Here is a 15087-nt window from a genome sequence, read left to right as displayed (position 1 = left end):
TGCGGAACAACCTTGCCAATTGGATGACCAAGGCTGTCGACCAGGATATTGCCATGATTTTCCCTCTTCAAGAAGCGATGTCGCTATTTGAGGACGCCCAAACTGCAGTACTGAAGCTGATGGCCAGTGTAAGCTCGGCTCAACGCCTGCCCCTAAGCCCTAACATGCCAGTTCTCAGGGTCGCCGACCAAACCCTAACAAGAAATAGGATTCGGTGCCAAAATTCCTAAGCAGTCCCAAATATGAGCAGCAATTGCGAAACTAATGAGTCCCCCTTGGAAATGTTCTCGAACGCAGCCAGACCCGATCCAACCGCAAATAACACGGGCGCTGCCAAAGCCGAGTTGCCCGACTGTCACCAGCAATAGCGTCCGTAACTGCAACCAGATGGAACCGACAGAACCATGACGGGCGAGGGCGCCAGCTCCGGCTTGCTCAGGAAGCATGACGCAAATCACCTCCCAGACACGAACATTACAGACTCCTGATCTGAATTAGCTATCAGGGTGTTCGCCACTTAATCGACATGATACCCCAGAGCCCAACAGCGCACTTAACTGGCCCAACAGTGAGTTTTGTATGCCGTTCACTAAACGTTGATGTAGGGTCAAGAATTGCTGAAGGATTTTGCCACTTGGAACCAGCTGTGCTCCGGGTGTAATTTGTTTGGTTGATGTTGTAAAGACCAGGTAGTTTTGTCTAACGACTCCTTAGCCAATACTGAAAAGGGACAGCCCGTGCCTCCAGTCATATACCTCCGTTGGCTCATGTGGGGCGAGGGCCCGGGCGAGCTAACGGGTATGTGATAATGTTTTCAGCCCGAGTGTGTCTTGTCGGCATGTCGGACTGCTCTGTAATGGCCATTGTATGACTGAGACAGAGAGGAGAAAGATGAGATGCTTGAGGATGAATGTCGAGTTTTGGATTGAGATGCATTTAGCCAGCTAGATAGTCCTAGTTTGACCAAGCAGGTTCGCCTTGTTCTTGTGGCACAGTGGATGTAATGGAACCTTTGGTCGAAAATCTGCCTGGGGCTGTGCTGACATCATGCAATGCCCTTCTGTGCAGCTTCTTTTTAATTTTTAATTATTTATTTCTTATCATATCTACCAGAGTTAGGTTTTCTGTCTCGCGAGGTCATGCCTTGCCGCCTTGTTGCAAGCTCTCTGTTTATGGCCGTTATCATGACACTCTAGGCTGGGCTTCAAAATTGGGCTCTAGGCGGACTGAGTGGGATACGCGTAGCCTTTCTGAGGGGTGACGAGGTATTAAATTTAACACATGACGTACATAGAGTGGTCTCGATCCTCTCACACAAGGTTCAACGTCATGGGGTTTGTGTGCAGCCCACTCGCTGGCTGAAAGACAGGATGGGTAGCGGCAAGTGTTGCCGGCGACAAAGGGTAGCTTGGCAATGGGGTGCTATCCTGCTGTGGGCCGTTTTGCTGTAGGTCAGGTGCGAGCCGTTGCGCTTCTATGTTACGCTGGCGATATATTTCAGCAACTATAACTCAAATATGGTCCCTTTGATGTTTGGTCAGCCAGCGGAAAATGCCATGCACCTTCTTCAGGCGTGCTGGGCGTTCGGCGAAGTTAGCTTTGTGGGGGACAAGGTAGTTGGCTTATTGCTAGGGGTGCAGCACAGTCCCCTGACTCATGTCTGGCGGCTTCACTGCAGTGTTTGCATAGGAGGAGTCGATGGCAGGTAAGTGACGGGTGGTAGTCTAAGCATATATTTCACTGTTTTGGATAGTTGGTTTTCTTGATGAGCCTCGCTAGTCGGCTGCTAAAGAGATTCCAGTATTTCTTGACTGGCTCCAAGAAGGATATAAGTAAGGTCTTCAGTAAGGGGTTGTCAGGTTAGTGCCGCGTGGGCCGTATGTTGACGGTTTTTTGCCCTGTCTGGAGTTCTATTTCTTCGTCTACGACTGCATCGCTATTCGCTTCGTTGCCATAGAGGTCGGTCAGCTTGCAGGGGTAATCTGAGACTAGGTAGGTAAACCATTTCTGCCTATTCTCTATGGCGGCGGCCCCTAAGTCGGCTGCTCATTCAGTCTATTTCTCCATGAGGTCGCGGGTGGTTATGTGGGCGGTAAGGACGGCCCCATCCGGACTTGACTTGGAAAACTGGCGGGATCTTGCGTGGATCCACTCCAAGTTTCTGGGATATATTGGTCAGGATTGCATAGTCCTTATGGTCCCTGGGCGGAGATTCGCCGTCCAGCCGGATGAAGAGGCAGAGTTCCTCTTGGAGTAGGGCGCCTGCAGTCGGTTGTCACTGGTGATGAGGGGGCTGTTGTTGTTGATGTTGTTGGGATTGGTGGGCAAGGGCGTTGTTTGCAGCCGAGGCGAGGCCGCGTCAGTGAGCGCCTGATTTCAGGAGTCCAGGAAGCTATCGGCAAACTTTGGGCGAATTCCCGTTTGGGCCTAGTGGTGAATTATTTTGCTGCTTCTTTCAATTTAGCGTAGAAGGCCTAAATACCTTCAACTTGGTATTGTACTCCTCTATACGGTCGCGTGTGAGCTTATAGCCGCTTTAAAAAATAGAGACTGGTTACTATATAGTAGTTGAGGTAGGGTCCGGGGAGGGGTCAGGATAGGCGATCTGGGCTCCTTCTGTAGCTGCAGCAGTAGAGAATGCATAGAGAGACGAGGACGGCTTAAATGACCCTAATTGGTCCATTTACGACAGCAGGGCTGTTTTGCAAGAGAGCAGTGCGAGCTCCTCGATTAAGATTGGCAGGAGAATGGATTCCCAGGTTAAAAAGGTCTGGGACAATAGGCAGGAGCTGGCGGATGCCATTGCGGCTGCCGTGGGCTGCGCGAAGCGCAGGATTGTTATGCGCTTGTTAAGAAGATTGGTGTAACGTGGTTGATAAGCCATCTTCTTAGCTAACCGCTTTGTCGGCGTGCGCGACGCGGTGCGTAGATTAACACTAGGACCTCTGTGAATGCTGACATGTGGGCTGTTGTCGCGCTGTCGTGAGTCTAGTAGTAATCCTTCTTTCTCTAGAATCGCTGGGGAAAGCTGCTTGATGTTGTAGTCATCTACTCCTCCCACCTGGTTCAAGAATTAATAGAGGACGGCTGGGCAGATACTATCGGACGTAAAAGAAGCCATCTTGATCTTAGGAATAATTGTTAGTTATAGTAGCAAATCAAGAGACCACTTATATCCTTTACCAGTTATCTGAAATTAGAGAATCTGGTGGGATTGGGCATAATTATTTTTAATTAAATATTTGATGGATTTTCAAGGTGGAAATAATAGGGAAGGAGAATCGGCGGTCTGCGACGGCGAGGGAGGGTACGGGGATGAACCTTTGCGACTGCGGTAAGTCTCCAGTGATGAAACTCATATCAGCAGGTACCTTAGGATGCAGGACTTTTTCGCCGCGGTGGCAAATTCGTGTAGTACCAGATTTGAAAGCAAGAACCCTCCTATGATCAGATGTTTCTAAAATTAGTCTAACGATAGAGCAGTTACCTACTTGAGGCTTACCGCACATTGAAGGGTATTTATCTCTTTGAGCGGCACAAGGCAACAAAGCGGTCAAGACAGGGATATCAGGCCAATCAGAGAAATTAATTCTGCCAATACAGGGCCGGTTTTTATATAAAAGGCCAGCAGCCAGTAAGATAAGATATAAAAGATTAGTAGCCAGTTAAAGTCAGGAGAAAAAGAGACTATACTCTTATAGAAGTAGCCAAGCTACAAAGGAATACAGGCTCTTATAGCTGCCTCTATATGTAAAGCCTCTGTAGCCTTCTGGTACGTGGGGTCAAGTGGGGCGAGTGACCTGGTGTTGCCTTGTGCCGCTCAAAGAGATAATAGCAATTAAAATGGACTGAGTCCGAGAGTCTGCCTTATTTCAGGCTGGGCAGTTCTAAAGACCCCAATTTTGATCATCCCATATCAGCGTCATGTACCCATCAGACTCGTCATCGTTTTCGTTGCGGGCAATATTCGAATTATTTGCCGCTGGCTGCCTTGAAGTATTTGATTGGGGAACCCCGCTATTTGGAAACCTGCCGATAAGATAGCTTAAACCAATGGCATTTATGTCTCAGGCACCACCTCATCGGCGACAAACCTTAATTCTGGGCCTACGGAGCCTCCGTAATGCTTTTATTGGCCAACGTAGCAGCCAACACCATTTCGTTGTGAGGGGCGGGTTCAAACTTCACAGGACGTCTTACAGCAAGGGGACCGTACATGATCACACGATGAGCGATGGATCGTAATGTATCTAAGGGAAAGCTTCTATACTGACGTACCCTATACCCAATTTTCCTTACTATTGGGATTTGTGTATTATGTGGCCGAGTGGGACTACTTGTGTGAGAGGATTCCCACCTCCGTGACAATTATGTAAATGAGTGAACTCTTCTTTCATTTTTATTCAAAAAAATATGAGTCCTGGACTTAAAACTGAATTAGGCTTTCTTCCCACCATCACAACAATGGTCCATGCATAGGTGAATGGGAGGTCATATTCGAAAGATAGAGTGAGTGAGCGAATGACAGTGCAACGACTGCAATCGAGCGACGACGGAACCTATCTTAACTCCGTTGATCGAAACGGGACTTCGAGTCTTGCTTATCCACGGGTGGTACTCGAACGAGTGAGAGTTAATCCCTCATGGAGAACAGACAACGACAGCTGGGCCGAGTTGGATCAAGGTTGTCAGACATTCTTATATTGCCGCTTGAGGCGGTTGAGATTGCTGGGCAATGTCGTGATCAACTTACGGGCCAGCTCAGAGACTGGCTTTGTTTTCCACCTCTGTCATATCTCTTCCAAGTCCGCTTCTCTGCGGAGCAGTTCGTCAAAGAGGTTTGTGGAACATTACGGCTTGAACGGGCAAGAGCTTCAGTCACGTTAGTCGACAAGAGGGAGACCGATGAAGAGGCACAGATGCGACGGAAGAGTGTATATGAGTCTTTGGTACCGAAACCCTGGGGGTTCTTGACTGGACAGGAGGAGAAAGATGTGGGAGGCATCCCTGTCTTGCAAGTGAAGTTGCGAGTAAACGAAGTATTTGGTTTTCAGTGTCTTCTGATGTTAATGCATTTTCATGTATTTGTGCGGAAGATCATTGAGATGACAGAGGAGCTTGGTACGAGCGAGGCATGTTTTGATTCGGTCCGCATCTCCAAGAATAAGCTAGACTGCGTGCTAGCTAGCGTTGTACAGGTGTTCATCGAACGTGGGGCGGGTCAGGATGAGTTTGTCATTACTTCGTATGTCGAAACAGGTTTCCCAATCTAGGTTGTACATAACCTCACCTTTTCATCTTAAGTTATATCAAAAGTGAGTAGCATGCGGTATAAAGCGAACTTTTTTATTCTTGTTTTCTAGACATATAAAGTGATGTAGACGTACATATTTTAATTAATTTGTAATGAGTTTCTATTAACGTATATAATAAGCGTGGGCAATAGATACCGGTAAGCCTGAGGATTAAACAAAGCGAGCTGACGAAAGATTAATGCTTTTCATCGAGTTCAACAATGGGAGAATACAATGGCTACTGCTAAGGGCAAGCAGATCAGGTTCATCTCCGACTTGCGAGTTTTGAGCTATCACCAAGATCACGATCTATCAAGCCAGTGCATTTACTACTCATGCAATTATCCTTTCTTCAGCATTATCATAAACTGAGCACGTTTAAACGAATATATGAGCTCTTAACAGTGGTAAAGGTTGACCAAGTTTTAATGTTGTTGTTTTGGGCGTCTCCCCCTGACTTTGTTGGTGGTTCTATCGTGATTTTACGGCTGGAAGACGTTTGTGTTCATGCTAAGGGTCAGCGATGGGAATAGCTTATCTTATCACTATCCTGGAATGTCACTTGTCGGATGAGTAATCCGAAGTTCTGGCCAAATCAAGGGCTGTCTGTTGAGGGCGGGACATACGTTGTTCGAATGGTTGGCGATACCCTTGCAAGGGTACTAGTATTGCATTACCTAGGCAAGCGGCAATATCGTCAAGGTTTCCCCGTATCAATCCGTCCTACGCAGCGCCCCGTTCCACCTACTCGGCACTCTAAGTAGCACCCGATTCCTTGTTTCATCTCATGCTGGTCAGTTCGGTATTTTCTGTTTATCGGTGAGATAATCCATCTCAAATCTCTCTACGGCAATGGCGATGAAAACGTGGGAGATAGAGCTGAATTGCCTCTGGTGAGCACAATTGGCGGGAAAAGGACAATTTCGGGCATGGCCATTGTGTGTTTGGCAGTCATCATAAAACACCCCTTGAACCATCGCATTCGTTTCCATGGCATCATAGTTCAATATTCGCACGCCGGTTCCAAGTCATATCATCCGTTCACGGAGGAATTGATGCTTGAGTTTCGGTCTTAGGGCGTGTCTGCACCACCGAACCATCATCCTTTGGCGTTAGGCCCTGTTCGTTCTATGCATTCGCAACTTCCAACTCCCAGATGACCACACCGACCGGGGTAATCTATTTTAGGGAGCGCTTTTTTTGACACCGTTTCCAGTTCGTCATTAAACTCCTCCTCGAAGTTACTGTTAATTACTTCTCAGAGGACCTCTCGCTTGCGCTTCTTGCCGCCCTATTCCTCGGGTTCTTTCTCCCATGTTTTTATCTCGTCTGGATTAAAAGCCCCAACAACCTCTTGGCCCAAAGCTTTACCAAGTCTCTCTCGTAGGCCTAGAATCGGCCAAATGGGAACCCTTGTGTATTCGATCTTGAGGCCTGAAACGGCAGCATCGTCATCGTCCAGCGGGGCCTTGAACGGATCGTGGAATTTTTCCAAAAATTCCTTTGTTATGTATCCAGTATAGACAATAAACTCCAATGTGTCCGTGTCGTGAGTGAGGATCCTCAATTTGAGGTCGTGAAAGTTAGGGCATGGCGGAATGCCTTGCTCTGGGGACATTCGCGAGTCGCGTCTGCCGGTGATAGGTGGGGAAGGGTAAAAGTGCTTCTGCGCCATCCCTAAAAAAAGGCCCACGAAGTGCGCATCGTGATCCGAATTTGAAGGCACGAGCATGCGAGCCCTGAGTTGCTGGAGGCGAAACACGGGCTCGTTCCATGATCTCCCCGGGCCAAATGCGAGGCGAAATGAGTTGTTTCGGACTGACGCCAGCTGGGTCTTGCCAACATAGCAAATCATGGGTAGATTAGCAGGGCTTTGATTTGGAGGGAACTGTGATGAGGCGTTGAAGGATTCGTCAGGCCGCGTTGAGAGTGATCTGAGGGAATAGTAGGAAGACTTCATCTCATCAGAGGGAAAATTCCACATGATCTGCGCGGGCACAGCATCACGATAAACGAGACCGCCAAAGTATAGATGGAATTCGGGTAAGTAATGCGGTTCGCCAAAGGCTTTAGGCCATAGCGTCATGAGGGTTGTCTTGACGGCATTGGAGGAGAGGATAGGATGCATCGGGTCGGGCAGAAGAATCTGCGTGAGCGCGTTGCTAAGAGTGATGATTGTATTCGACGGACTGAGATGCCCTCGCGAAGGTGGCGTGGCTGGGGATATTGTAGGCTGAGGTGTATCGCATGGTGGTAGTTCCTCCCATTTCACACCGAGGAGTTGAGCATGTAAATCAGTCCAGCAGATAGGGCGCACAAAGAGCGCTGTGCCAGAGTGTTGCTGAAAGATGTCGTAAAGGGAATTCTTTGCTGGCTGGTAGATGCGGTGCGGGCGTCTCTTGGGTGGGATCACGACAGGCGCTTGCGATGTGCAAGACGTTGTGTCTGGTGATGTGACACGACCGTTGCAGTTGCGTGACGGAGTCGTCGATGTAGCAGAAGAATGTGAGGTCGCCATGTCTACCAAATTGCGTAACTGTTTAATAAATTTACTATCTAGCAAAGGTGCCTTATTGCGAGAAGGATTAAGGTTCTTTCTAGGTGTCCTTTTGCAGAGTATTGTGTGGTATTTGATGGACACAACTAGTTGAGAATGTGTTCAATAAGATAAGGGATGGTGTAAAAACAAAAACCGATAAAAAAAAGCAGAAATTAGAAGTGGTGATTGGAAACCTCTAGATATTCACGACAGGGATAAAATATGTCGAAAGGTAAGGGAGGGAAGGGGGAAGAGATAGGAATAGATGATGACGCTTGATGATGAAAGGAGGAGCTACATGCCATATAAGGTTTTCCACAGGTATAAGGAGACCCTTGCGCTTTCTCTGAAGCTTATGCGGGGTGTGTAAATAACTGTGAATTGGAAAATGAGACCAACTAAACTTAGCAAGACTAGCCATGTCGAGTTCCCAGGTTAATTACGTTAGCCTAGTATATTGATGTTTTCCATTATGGTTGCTGAATTTGATAGAAGATAGAATTTAGTTTAACTTATGCCTAGCATGATATTTAGGGTCGTAAGGCTTGTAATGACACTGTAGAAACAAGAGTTCCGGCTTAACGTCGTACGATCATGCAAGGAGGGCTGGATATGTTGGTATCAATCATACAGCCCAAATTCGGAAATCGCATGCTAGGGGTTCTTTCCCTAGCTGGCACTACGCCATCATCACATCCTCATCGCATCAACCCTTCTAGCTGGTCTTAGGGTTCGATGACCTCACTAAGAATGTTGGGGAGCGAGACGTACGTCCCCAACGCGCGTTCTACGTTAAGAGTAATAAGAGGGAGGAATCATTGCTCGTGATCAGCAAATTCTGCAAACAAGACACTTCTTTATCAAGGGGTTACATGGAGTCAACGTCAAGCTCCCAAGACCAGCTTCCCTCAGCGTCCACCCCCAGAAAACGGGAAACCCTCAATGATAGTCCATAGACCGCTATACTTTTAACGCAGCCCGCAACGGCAGCACTAGGGTATCACGCCGCCGAAGCGGCACTCCCAGTTAGAGCTGGCGCATTGGGAACATACCAGCTATTGGTCGTTATACTGCTGCTGTTAGAATAGTTTCTAGGTCGGAACTAAGGATATTTCCAACGAACTCTAATCTTGTGCCCTTAGCATCCTGAAAGGATATTATCAGTAAAGCTTTAACAAATACCGATAGGTACAATCTACCACAATTAACCGGGACTTGGATCTATTTTGTATTCCAGAATATACCAGCACTATTCTGGGGTTATCTTTGTTCTTCCGAGTCGTTCGCAGAAGTAGATGCATGACTTGATCTTAATTAGGGTCGGTGATCCACTTAGGGTAATGAGCAGGAATTTATAATAAAGAAATAATAATTGTAGAACCAAGATGAATGAATGATATGAAGGATTTATATTAAAAAAGCAAAGTATTATGCAGCCCAGCTTGGTATTTATGGTCACCCTATCACCTTATCAGATCCCCAACACCCCTCTCGAACCCCCCTCTCCCCAACCAGCGTCGAAGGCATGGATCAACATTACCTCGGGCAGAGCCAAGGTACTGGTACGGACTCGGAAAAGGCTTGTAGGGGTCGTTGGTCGTTGAGTGAACTGGGAGGCAGGTGCTATTGAATGATTGTAGTGGTCCATAGCTGAGAAGAGGGTAGGGCAGTATTAGTCAACGTGGCATGAACGAGGGGTAACCGCCCAGGGATCCTTATACTCGACCATTCGAGCAATGACGTACAGATGATCGGTCTCGGCTGTCTTGCACAGTGGTCCAAAGTAATGGCTCTGTACCCCGCTAGTGATGGTTTACTGTCCTCCCATTGGTTGAAATGCAGTATTGGGTGGTTGGGAAAACCTGCTTGGAGCCTGGGAATACAGGGGTTCATTAATTCCTTATTTGTTGGGGCAAAGAGCCACTCCTCCAACTTTCACAGCCAAAAGCCATGCCCACTTTCTCTCACAAAAGATTTCCCTCTTATCCTCTCCGGTTATAGTTTATTTTGAATTATCCTCCCATCTACAAACTCACTATTTTTTAATCTAACCCCCTTATTTTTTCATTACAAATACAATTCTCTACGACATGGATGATCCACCCTGGGCATGGCCGGCATGGAAGTTCAATATGAAGAGAGAAGACCTATTCACCAAACTCCACGACCAGTATAACACCTATCAGTCCCCCATTCAAGACCCTGATGCCTTTCATCACGACATCTTCGAAATTTCGCAGGAGGCAAACTCCCCTGCCGAATTTCATCATTTGGTCACCCATCGCAGGCAACAACGCCTCCGTGAACTGAACGACACTCTCGAATCCGCGAGTTTCGAGATTATTGCAAACCCACTTCTTGTCGGTACGCTTCAATGGCAGCATGCTGTCCAACTCTTTCGTACAAATTCCTTGGATTCCCTTGTTGCCTACTTCGCCTCTTACCTTCCCACGGATCATCTTTGGCATCCATTGTATCACGTTTCTACTCCTGTCACCAGCAGCACTGGGCTTATGCCACATTCACCAAACGAGGCGTGTGAGCGAACAACAATCATTACAACGAGTTCGGACCGCCCATCTTATGGGCTTCGGGCGGGAACCAAACGAAAACGCCCTTGAGAGATGCCAGCTCGTATGGAAGCTAATCATGCATTCACTAAGTCGTGGATCACTAGGAGAAGAAATATTAACTTGGCATCGTACTATATAATAGACTTGGATATAGAGAATTTTAATTTCATTTCAACCACGTAATCTCGCAATCTTCGTAGTGCTTTACCCTTCATCCTCTGTCTTGGGGGCCGTATAGTCTCTTCGACCATATTATCAGTAGAGTATCCCTCGAATAAAGAATTACCTTTGGGCAAGCCGGCTGACTGAGAGTGTACCGGTAAAGGTCAGGCTCGATGATAAATCTCGGGCGATATTCGTGATCACCAGCGGATGATGATAGTAGAGACGTGTTGCACGGAAAAGTTATACTCGAAAGAACGTCTGTAGTGGGAGAAACCTGACTCAGAGCTCTTCAAATTGAAGTTCACAGCTCGCAGCAAGATGCCTGCTGTTGACACATCCCGTAACGCCACTCCGGCGGCTTGCAATGCCCAATCTGCGACGGTTGCCCTCTCTCTTATCCATCACGTGCCTTCAGCTTATTGCGGGGGTGTACGACAAAATGACGACATTAGCTTCTTAGTTTGCCTTAATGGGCCTGCCTCACCATCTCTTTTCCTATATCTATTTCCAACTTAACACACGAGATTGCAGATATGGATCCTCCCAAAAAGGCCCCGGTCCCTACCGAGAAGGATAAGCGCCTCTTGCACATGTACGGAATGATACCAACCAGAGGAAACCTTCTCCATGGCCTCTAATATCGGCGGCGTGGATACTGGCAGTGAACACGCCCTGCGGGAAAATATATCATATCCCTCAGCTCCCGTACCCAGCTCTAGTAACGTTGATGACGACGCTAACCAGCCCTTGCGAGGTGGGAAGAAGACTGGGGAGTTGAGGGTAGCTAGCCACCTTCATGAGCAGATGGGTACTCAGACTCAGGATCAGTCTGGAGACACGAAGCAGGAAAACATATAGATGCTAGCATCTATGACATAGCTAATTCCTGCATGATCAGCGAGCGCCCAGAAACTGAAAAATGGAGCAGTTCTCGAATCTTTATGCGATAATATTTCTCGGTTGGCTTTGGACATCGAGCTATTTCAGCCATAGTAGAGATGATATTTCTTTACGGCAGTTCATTTGAGCTCTGATTGGGATTTTTTACAGGCCCCCTGTCAACTAAAGAACATCAAAAGCAGAGCCTTCGGCCAAATACAAGCTATCATCGCGTTTACTATATTTTATTAAGAAATAAAATCTATAACGTAGTTTACAAGCGAGTTGGCCACTAATTTCCACCTTCCAATTTCAATCAGCAATAAAAACACCACAACCTATTAGATCAATTAAAACTAATTACTATCCTCATCCTCAGTAACTTCAATTACCTCTTGACAAGTCCTTGCATTATGCCCGGTCTTACTGCATATACCACAACGCCGAACACCCGGTCCGACCGACCTTCCTCGACAGCGACTTCTCGATGATTCAGCCACTACCTGCGTATCTACATCTATCTGATCAATTTGGCTCTGACCAGTCCCTACAGTCATCTTGCCGCTATCCTGTAGAATGGAATAAAAGTAGGAGATCAGAAGCATGAGTGCGCACGGATGAAAAGTAGATAAACAACAGGTTGTTTTTGTCGAACCTAGTTCCTATCAATGTGCACGGAGAAAAAATGTAGAATTTGGAGGTGATCTTTTGGGAAAATGTCGGGGAATTTCACGGTCGTCAGGATTGGCACGGACGAAAATTAGACAATGCGGCGGGGGATGAAGTGTAGGCTCTAGGGGTGGCATCGTCCCATGATGGGTTGTTTTAAGCTATTTCTTCCTTGTTTTTAATGATTATAATATTACTGCTTGTAGACAATGTTTTAAATATATATATGATCTATATTAAGCACTAGATAAATGGAAGTTCATGAAATAGCTACTAAAAGAATTTGCATTTCAATTCATTTATAAATCGAGTAAGAAATTATAGGTAGGCTTTTCGAGTTATCAACCCAGACAATGTCTTCCTGGACATTATTGACCTTCTCACCCTTGCAGCTCCGCCCTAAACTCGTACGTCCGTTCTCCAGGACGCTTCTCAGACGTAAAACACCTGATCTTCGTCTCTCTCCTGTCAAACTCATCCACACTAACCTTTTTAGTCGCCCCAGCAATAGCAGAGAAAGTCATCACGCGCTGCGCATCGGTACCATCGCTGGTCATAGCGTCGATACCAAAGCACACACCGACCAATACAATGACAGAGGACACAGTGTAAACAGCAACGAGAACTAACCATCCATAGCCAAAGTAGTTAGCTTTGCGTCGACGTTCGCACTTGTACTTGGTGTCTTCGCCGCCCGTGCCTGTGCCAGAGAGCTTGGATGGGTCTGCTGCCCATGCAACGGCAAGCAGCTGAGGGTCAGAGAGTAAAGTGATAAGCAGGTCCTCATAGGTACGGCGCACTTCTTTTTGGAAGTAATGCACCGGAAGACTCTCGTGTCGATCGAGGAGTTTTAATGTTGTGACGGCACCGTCTGCAATTATATCCTTTTCGACCTTGATTTTGCCGGCAAGCTTTTCACGGAGTTTCAATCCGAGACTGTGGTATGCGGCAATACGACGGTATCTAGCGTAGTCTTTGCGGGGGCTAACGTAGTTTATCTCTGGCTTGGCGTAGTTCCCATCGTATGTTCCGTCAGTGGACTCATTGGTCCAGCTAATCCAAGTGGTGTCGATAATCTTTCGCTTGTAGTCCCGCTCTGTAATGTCGTACTTCTGAAATCCGGCAGTAAAATTCAAGATAACTGTGTAGTTAACCTCCCAGTGGTCACACGCAAAGATGATTGGGGTGTAGTCGTCGTTCCATCCATCCGATTCCTTGTCCATGGCATGCTCCTTGGTGTAATCGTGGACGGTAGCGTAACCAATCCAGATACTAGGCTCTGTTCGAAATACGCCAAGGTTCTTGGGGATGTCTGATCCACCCAATTGGTAGGGAATGCCGCCTTTGGTCACGTTCATCTGTGGTCGCATGTACTCTCCCAAGTCGATATAGGCGAAGTAGGTGTAGGTAGCGGCTGGCACAAGAACACTGAGGTTCAAAGGAGCCTTGGCATCTCCAAAGCTCTTCATATCGGATCCAACACCATTCGCAAGCTCCTCGCATTTGTATCCAGGTCCAACAAAGTGAATGGTAGTCGAACAATCCCAACCATCTCCGCAGATCTCGATGGAGACGTTGTTCTTCTGGGTCGCCTCTCCACTGGAGAAGACACCAGCTGCAATTTGATCAAGTAAGGGCGACGGTACGTTATAATACTCGAAAATGCTGTCGTTGTTTTTGGCTCCCTTGGCGAGGTTCCCGTCAGGCGCTGTCCAGTTGTATCCAGAAAGTGAGCGACCACTCAAGGTTTCATTCTCCGCCTTCTTTTTGGTCTTCCAACTCTCCTTTTCCTCATTGCTGAAGTTCAATGTGCGTACAGATGGGCAAAGCGTGTCTTCAATCTTTTGGCCCGGTACGACAAAAAGTTGAGCCGAGGTCAAGATAACGACAAGAGGGCTGAACCACATGTAGAGGGCAAGAAACATGACGAACCAAGACTTATCCCAAGCTTCTCTGTTAAAAAGCTCAATAATGTTATGCGTAGCTCCGAATAGAGAGTCAACAGCATGGATTGAGAATCCTTTTTGCCCGACAGCTCGCCATGCAACCTGCTGATGAGCCATGAGCGCTGTGAGGATGAAGTTGGCATTGGCGATGAAGGAAATCAATTGACCCAGGCGAAGCCACCATTGCTGATTTCTTGCTTCGCGGCCATTAAGATGGGTGTAAAGAAGGTGGTGACCGATAGCGGCAGCAACACCCATGGTCAAGCATGCAATCATGGACCATTTACTCCTCATGACCCTCAACAAGAAAGGCGCCATGTCAGCAGGAGCCGTGGTGGTGGGACGGCTGACAACGTGAACATCGGGAGTTTGAGGGGATGAATCAATGCCCATGAGACCTCTGCTGTCATCGTTCATGCGATCGTAGCCAAGATGATCTCGAAGATCAGGGCTTGACGGGTCAAGCCATGGTAACTGTTGTTGTTGTTGTTGTTGTTGTTGTTGCGGAAAGAAACCTGGTGAAATGGTCTCGGGCGAGACGTGCTGTGGCTGAAAAGATTGTTCCGGATTGGCATACGCCTGACGGTAGTGGTCTTGTGGGTCGCTCACGATCTGGCCATCCATCGTGCCGAGCTGCTATCTGAACGTTGGCTTGGTTGGTGGTCGCAGGTAAGGTTGAAGTCGTCCAAAGAATAAGAGATTCGACAAGGATTCCCCAACAGTTCAGACGACGGCTAAAGCGGTTATAAGCTACAAAGCGTGGCGATATTGCGCCTTTCCTCACATTATTAAAGAACTACTCAGTTCTCAGCTCCTGCAGCTAAATAGTAGCTAGACAATAACCTGCATATTGAAAGTCGTTGGCCGCCAACACCCAAAACCTCCAGCCACTAGCTCAGCCTGATTAGATACGTACCCGAAGCTCGAGTTCAACAGCTGCCTGCCATCTTTAGTCGATCCAATGGTTTGAGACCTCGATGTCAGTATATTGCTCACGAGACTCAACAAGATGTGGCGAAAGA

The 15087-nt window shown here is 47.4% G+C and overlaps 8 protein-coding genes across 8 annotated transcripts; 3 read left to right on the top strand and 5 right to left on the bottom strand.

Moving 5' to 3' along the window:
* Positions 1 to 142: 142 nt before the first annotated feature.
* On the bottom strand, positions 143 to 605 carry B0J16DRAFT_49415 (uncharacterized protein). Its single transcript, XM_046133936.1, has one exon. It carries the CDS (start codon positions 444 to 446, stop codon positions 195 to 197), a length of 252 nt encoding a protein of 83 aa, XP_045977244.1. The 5' UTR covers positions 447 to 605; the 3' UTR covers positions 143 to 194.
* Positions 606 to 2497: 1892 nt separating this feature from the next.
* B0J16DRAFT_393573 (uncharacterized protein) lies at positions 2498 to 3509 on the bottom strand (the record flags this gene model as incomplete). Its single annotated transcript, XM_046132068.1, has 3 exons — positions 2498 to 3061; positions 3372 to 3457; positions 3503 to 3509. 3 exons carry the CDS (start codon positions 3507 to 3509, stop codon positions 2684 to 2686), a joined length of 471 nt encoding a protein of 156 aa, XP_045977243.1. The 3' UTR covers positions 2498 to 2683.
* A 950-nt stretch (positions 3510 to 4459) lies between these two features.
* B0J16DRAFT_393571 (uncharacterized protein) lies at positions 4460 to 5273 on the top strand (the record flags this gene model as incomplete). Its single annotated transcript, XM_046132067.1, has 2 exons — positions 4460 to 5039; positions 5199 to 5273. Exons 1-2 carry the CDS (start codon positions 4644 to 4646, stop codon positions 5271 to 5273), a joined length of 471 nt encoding a protein of 156 aa, XP_045977242.1. The 5' UTR covers positions 4460 to 4643.
* Positions 5274 to 6585: 1312 nt separating this feature from the next.
* Positions 6586 to 7818, bottom strand: B0J16DRAFT_393563 (uncharacterized protein; the record flags this gene model as incomplete). Its single annotated transcript, XM_046132066.1, has 1 exon — positions 6586 to 7818. The coding sequence occupies exon 1, from the start codon at positions 7810 to 7812 to the stop codon at positions 6586 to 6588; it is 1227 nt and encodes a 408-aa protein (XP_045977241.1). The 5' UTR covers positions 7813 to 7818.
* Positions 7819 to 8440: 622 nt separating this feature from the next.
* B0J16DRAFT_351787 (uncharacterized protein) lies at positions 8441 to 9512 on the bottom strand. Its single transcript, XM_046129229.1, has 3 exons — positions 9033 to 9512; positions 8957 to 8979; positions 8441 to 8903 (listed from the first exon to the last, which is right to left on the bottom strand). The coding sequence occupies exons 1-3, from the start codon at positions 9132 to 9134 to the stop codon at positions 8834 to 8836; spliced, it is 195 nt and encodes a 64-aa protein (XP_045977240.1). The 5' UTR covers positions 9135 to 9512; the 3' UTR covers positions 8441 to 8833.
* Positions 9513 to 9781: 269 nt separating this feature from the next.
* B0J16DRAFT_351784 (uncharacterized protein) lies at positions 9782 to 10584 on the top strand. The gene has a single exon (XM_046129228.1). It carries the CDS (start codon positions 9924 to 9926, stop codon positions 10452 to 10454), a length of 531 nt encoding a protein of 176 aa, XP_045977239.1. The 5' UTR covers positions 9782 to 9923; the 3' UTR covers positions 10455 to 10584.
* A 507-nt stretch (positions 10585 to 11091) lies between these two features.
* Positions 11092 to 11519, top strand: B0J16DRAFT_351783 (uncharacterized protein). The gene has a single exon (XM_046129227.1). It carries the CDS (start codon positions 11199 to 11201, stop codon positions 11427 to 11429), a length of 231 nt encoding a protein of 76 aa, XP_045977238.1. The 5' UTR covers positions 11092 to 11198; the 3' UTR covers positions 11430 to 11519.
* A 906-nt stretch (positions 11520 to 12425) lies between these two features.
* Positions 12426 to 14566, bottom strand: B0J16DRAFT_351782 (uncharacterized protein). Its single transcript, XM_046129226.1, has one exon. It carries the CDS (start codon positions 14480 to 14482, stop codon positions 12500 to 12502), a length of 1983 nt encoding a protein of 660 aa, XP_045977237.1. The 5' UTR covers positions 14483 to 14566; the 3' UTR covers positions 12426 to 12499.
* Between the last annotated feature and the right edge of the window lie 521 nt (positions 14567 to 15087).

The sequence above is a fragment of the Fusarium flagelliforme genome (genome assembly GCF_020744385.1).
Source record: "Fusarium flagelliforme strain FIESC 12 MPI-CAGE-AA-0113 chromosome Unknown B0J16scaffold_11, whole genome shotgun sequence".
NCBI lineage: Eukaryota > Fungi > Ascomycota > Sordariomycetes > Hypocreales > Nectriaceae > Fusarium > Fusarium flagelliforme.
Note: the sequence above shows the minus strand (reverse complement) of the source record. Positions and strands in the feature narration are given on the sequence as shown.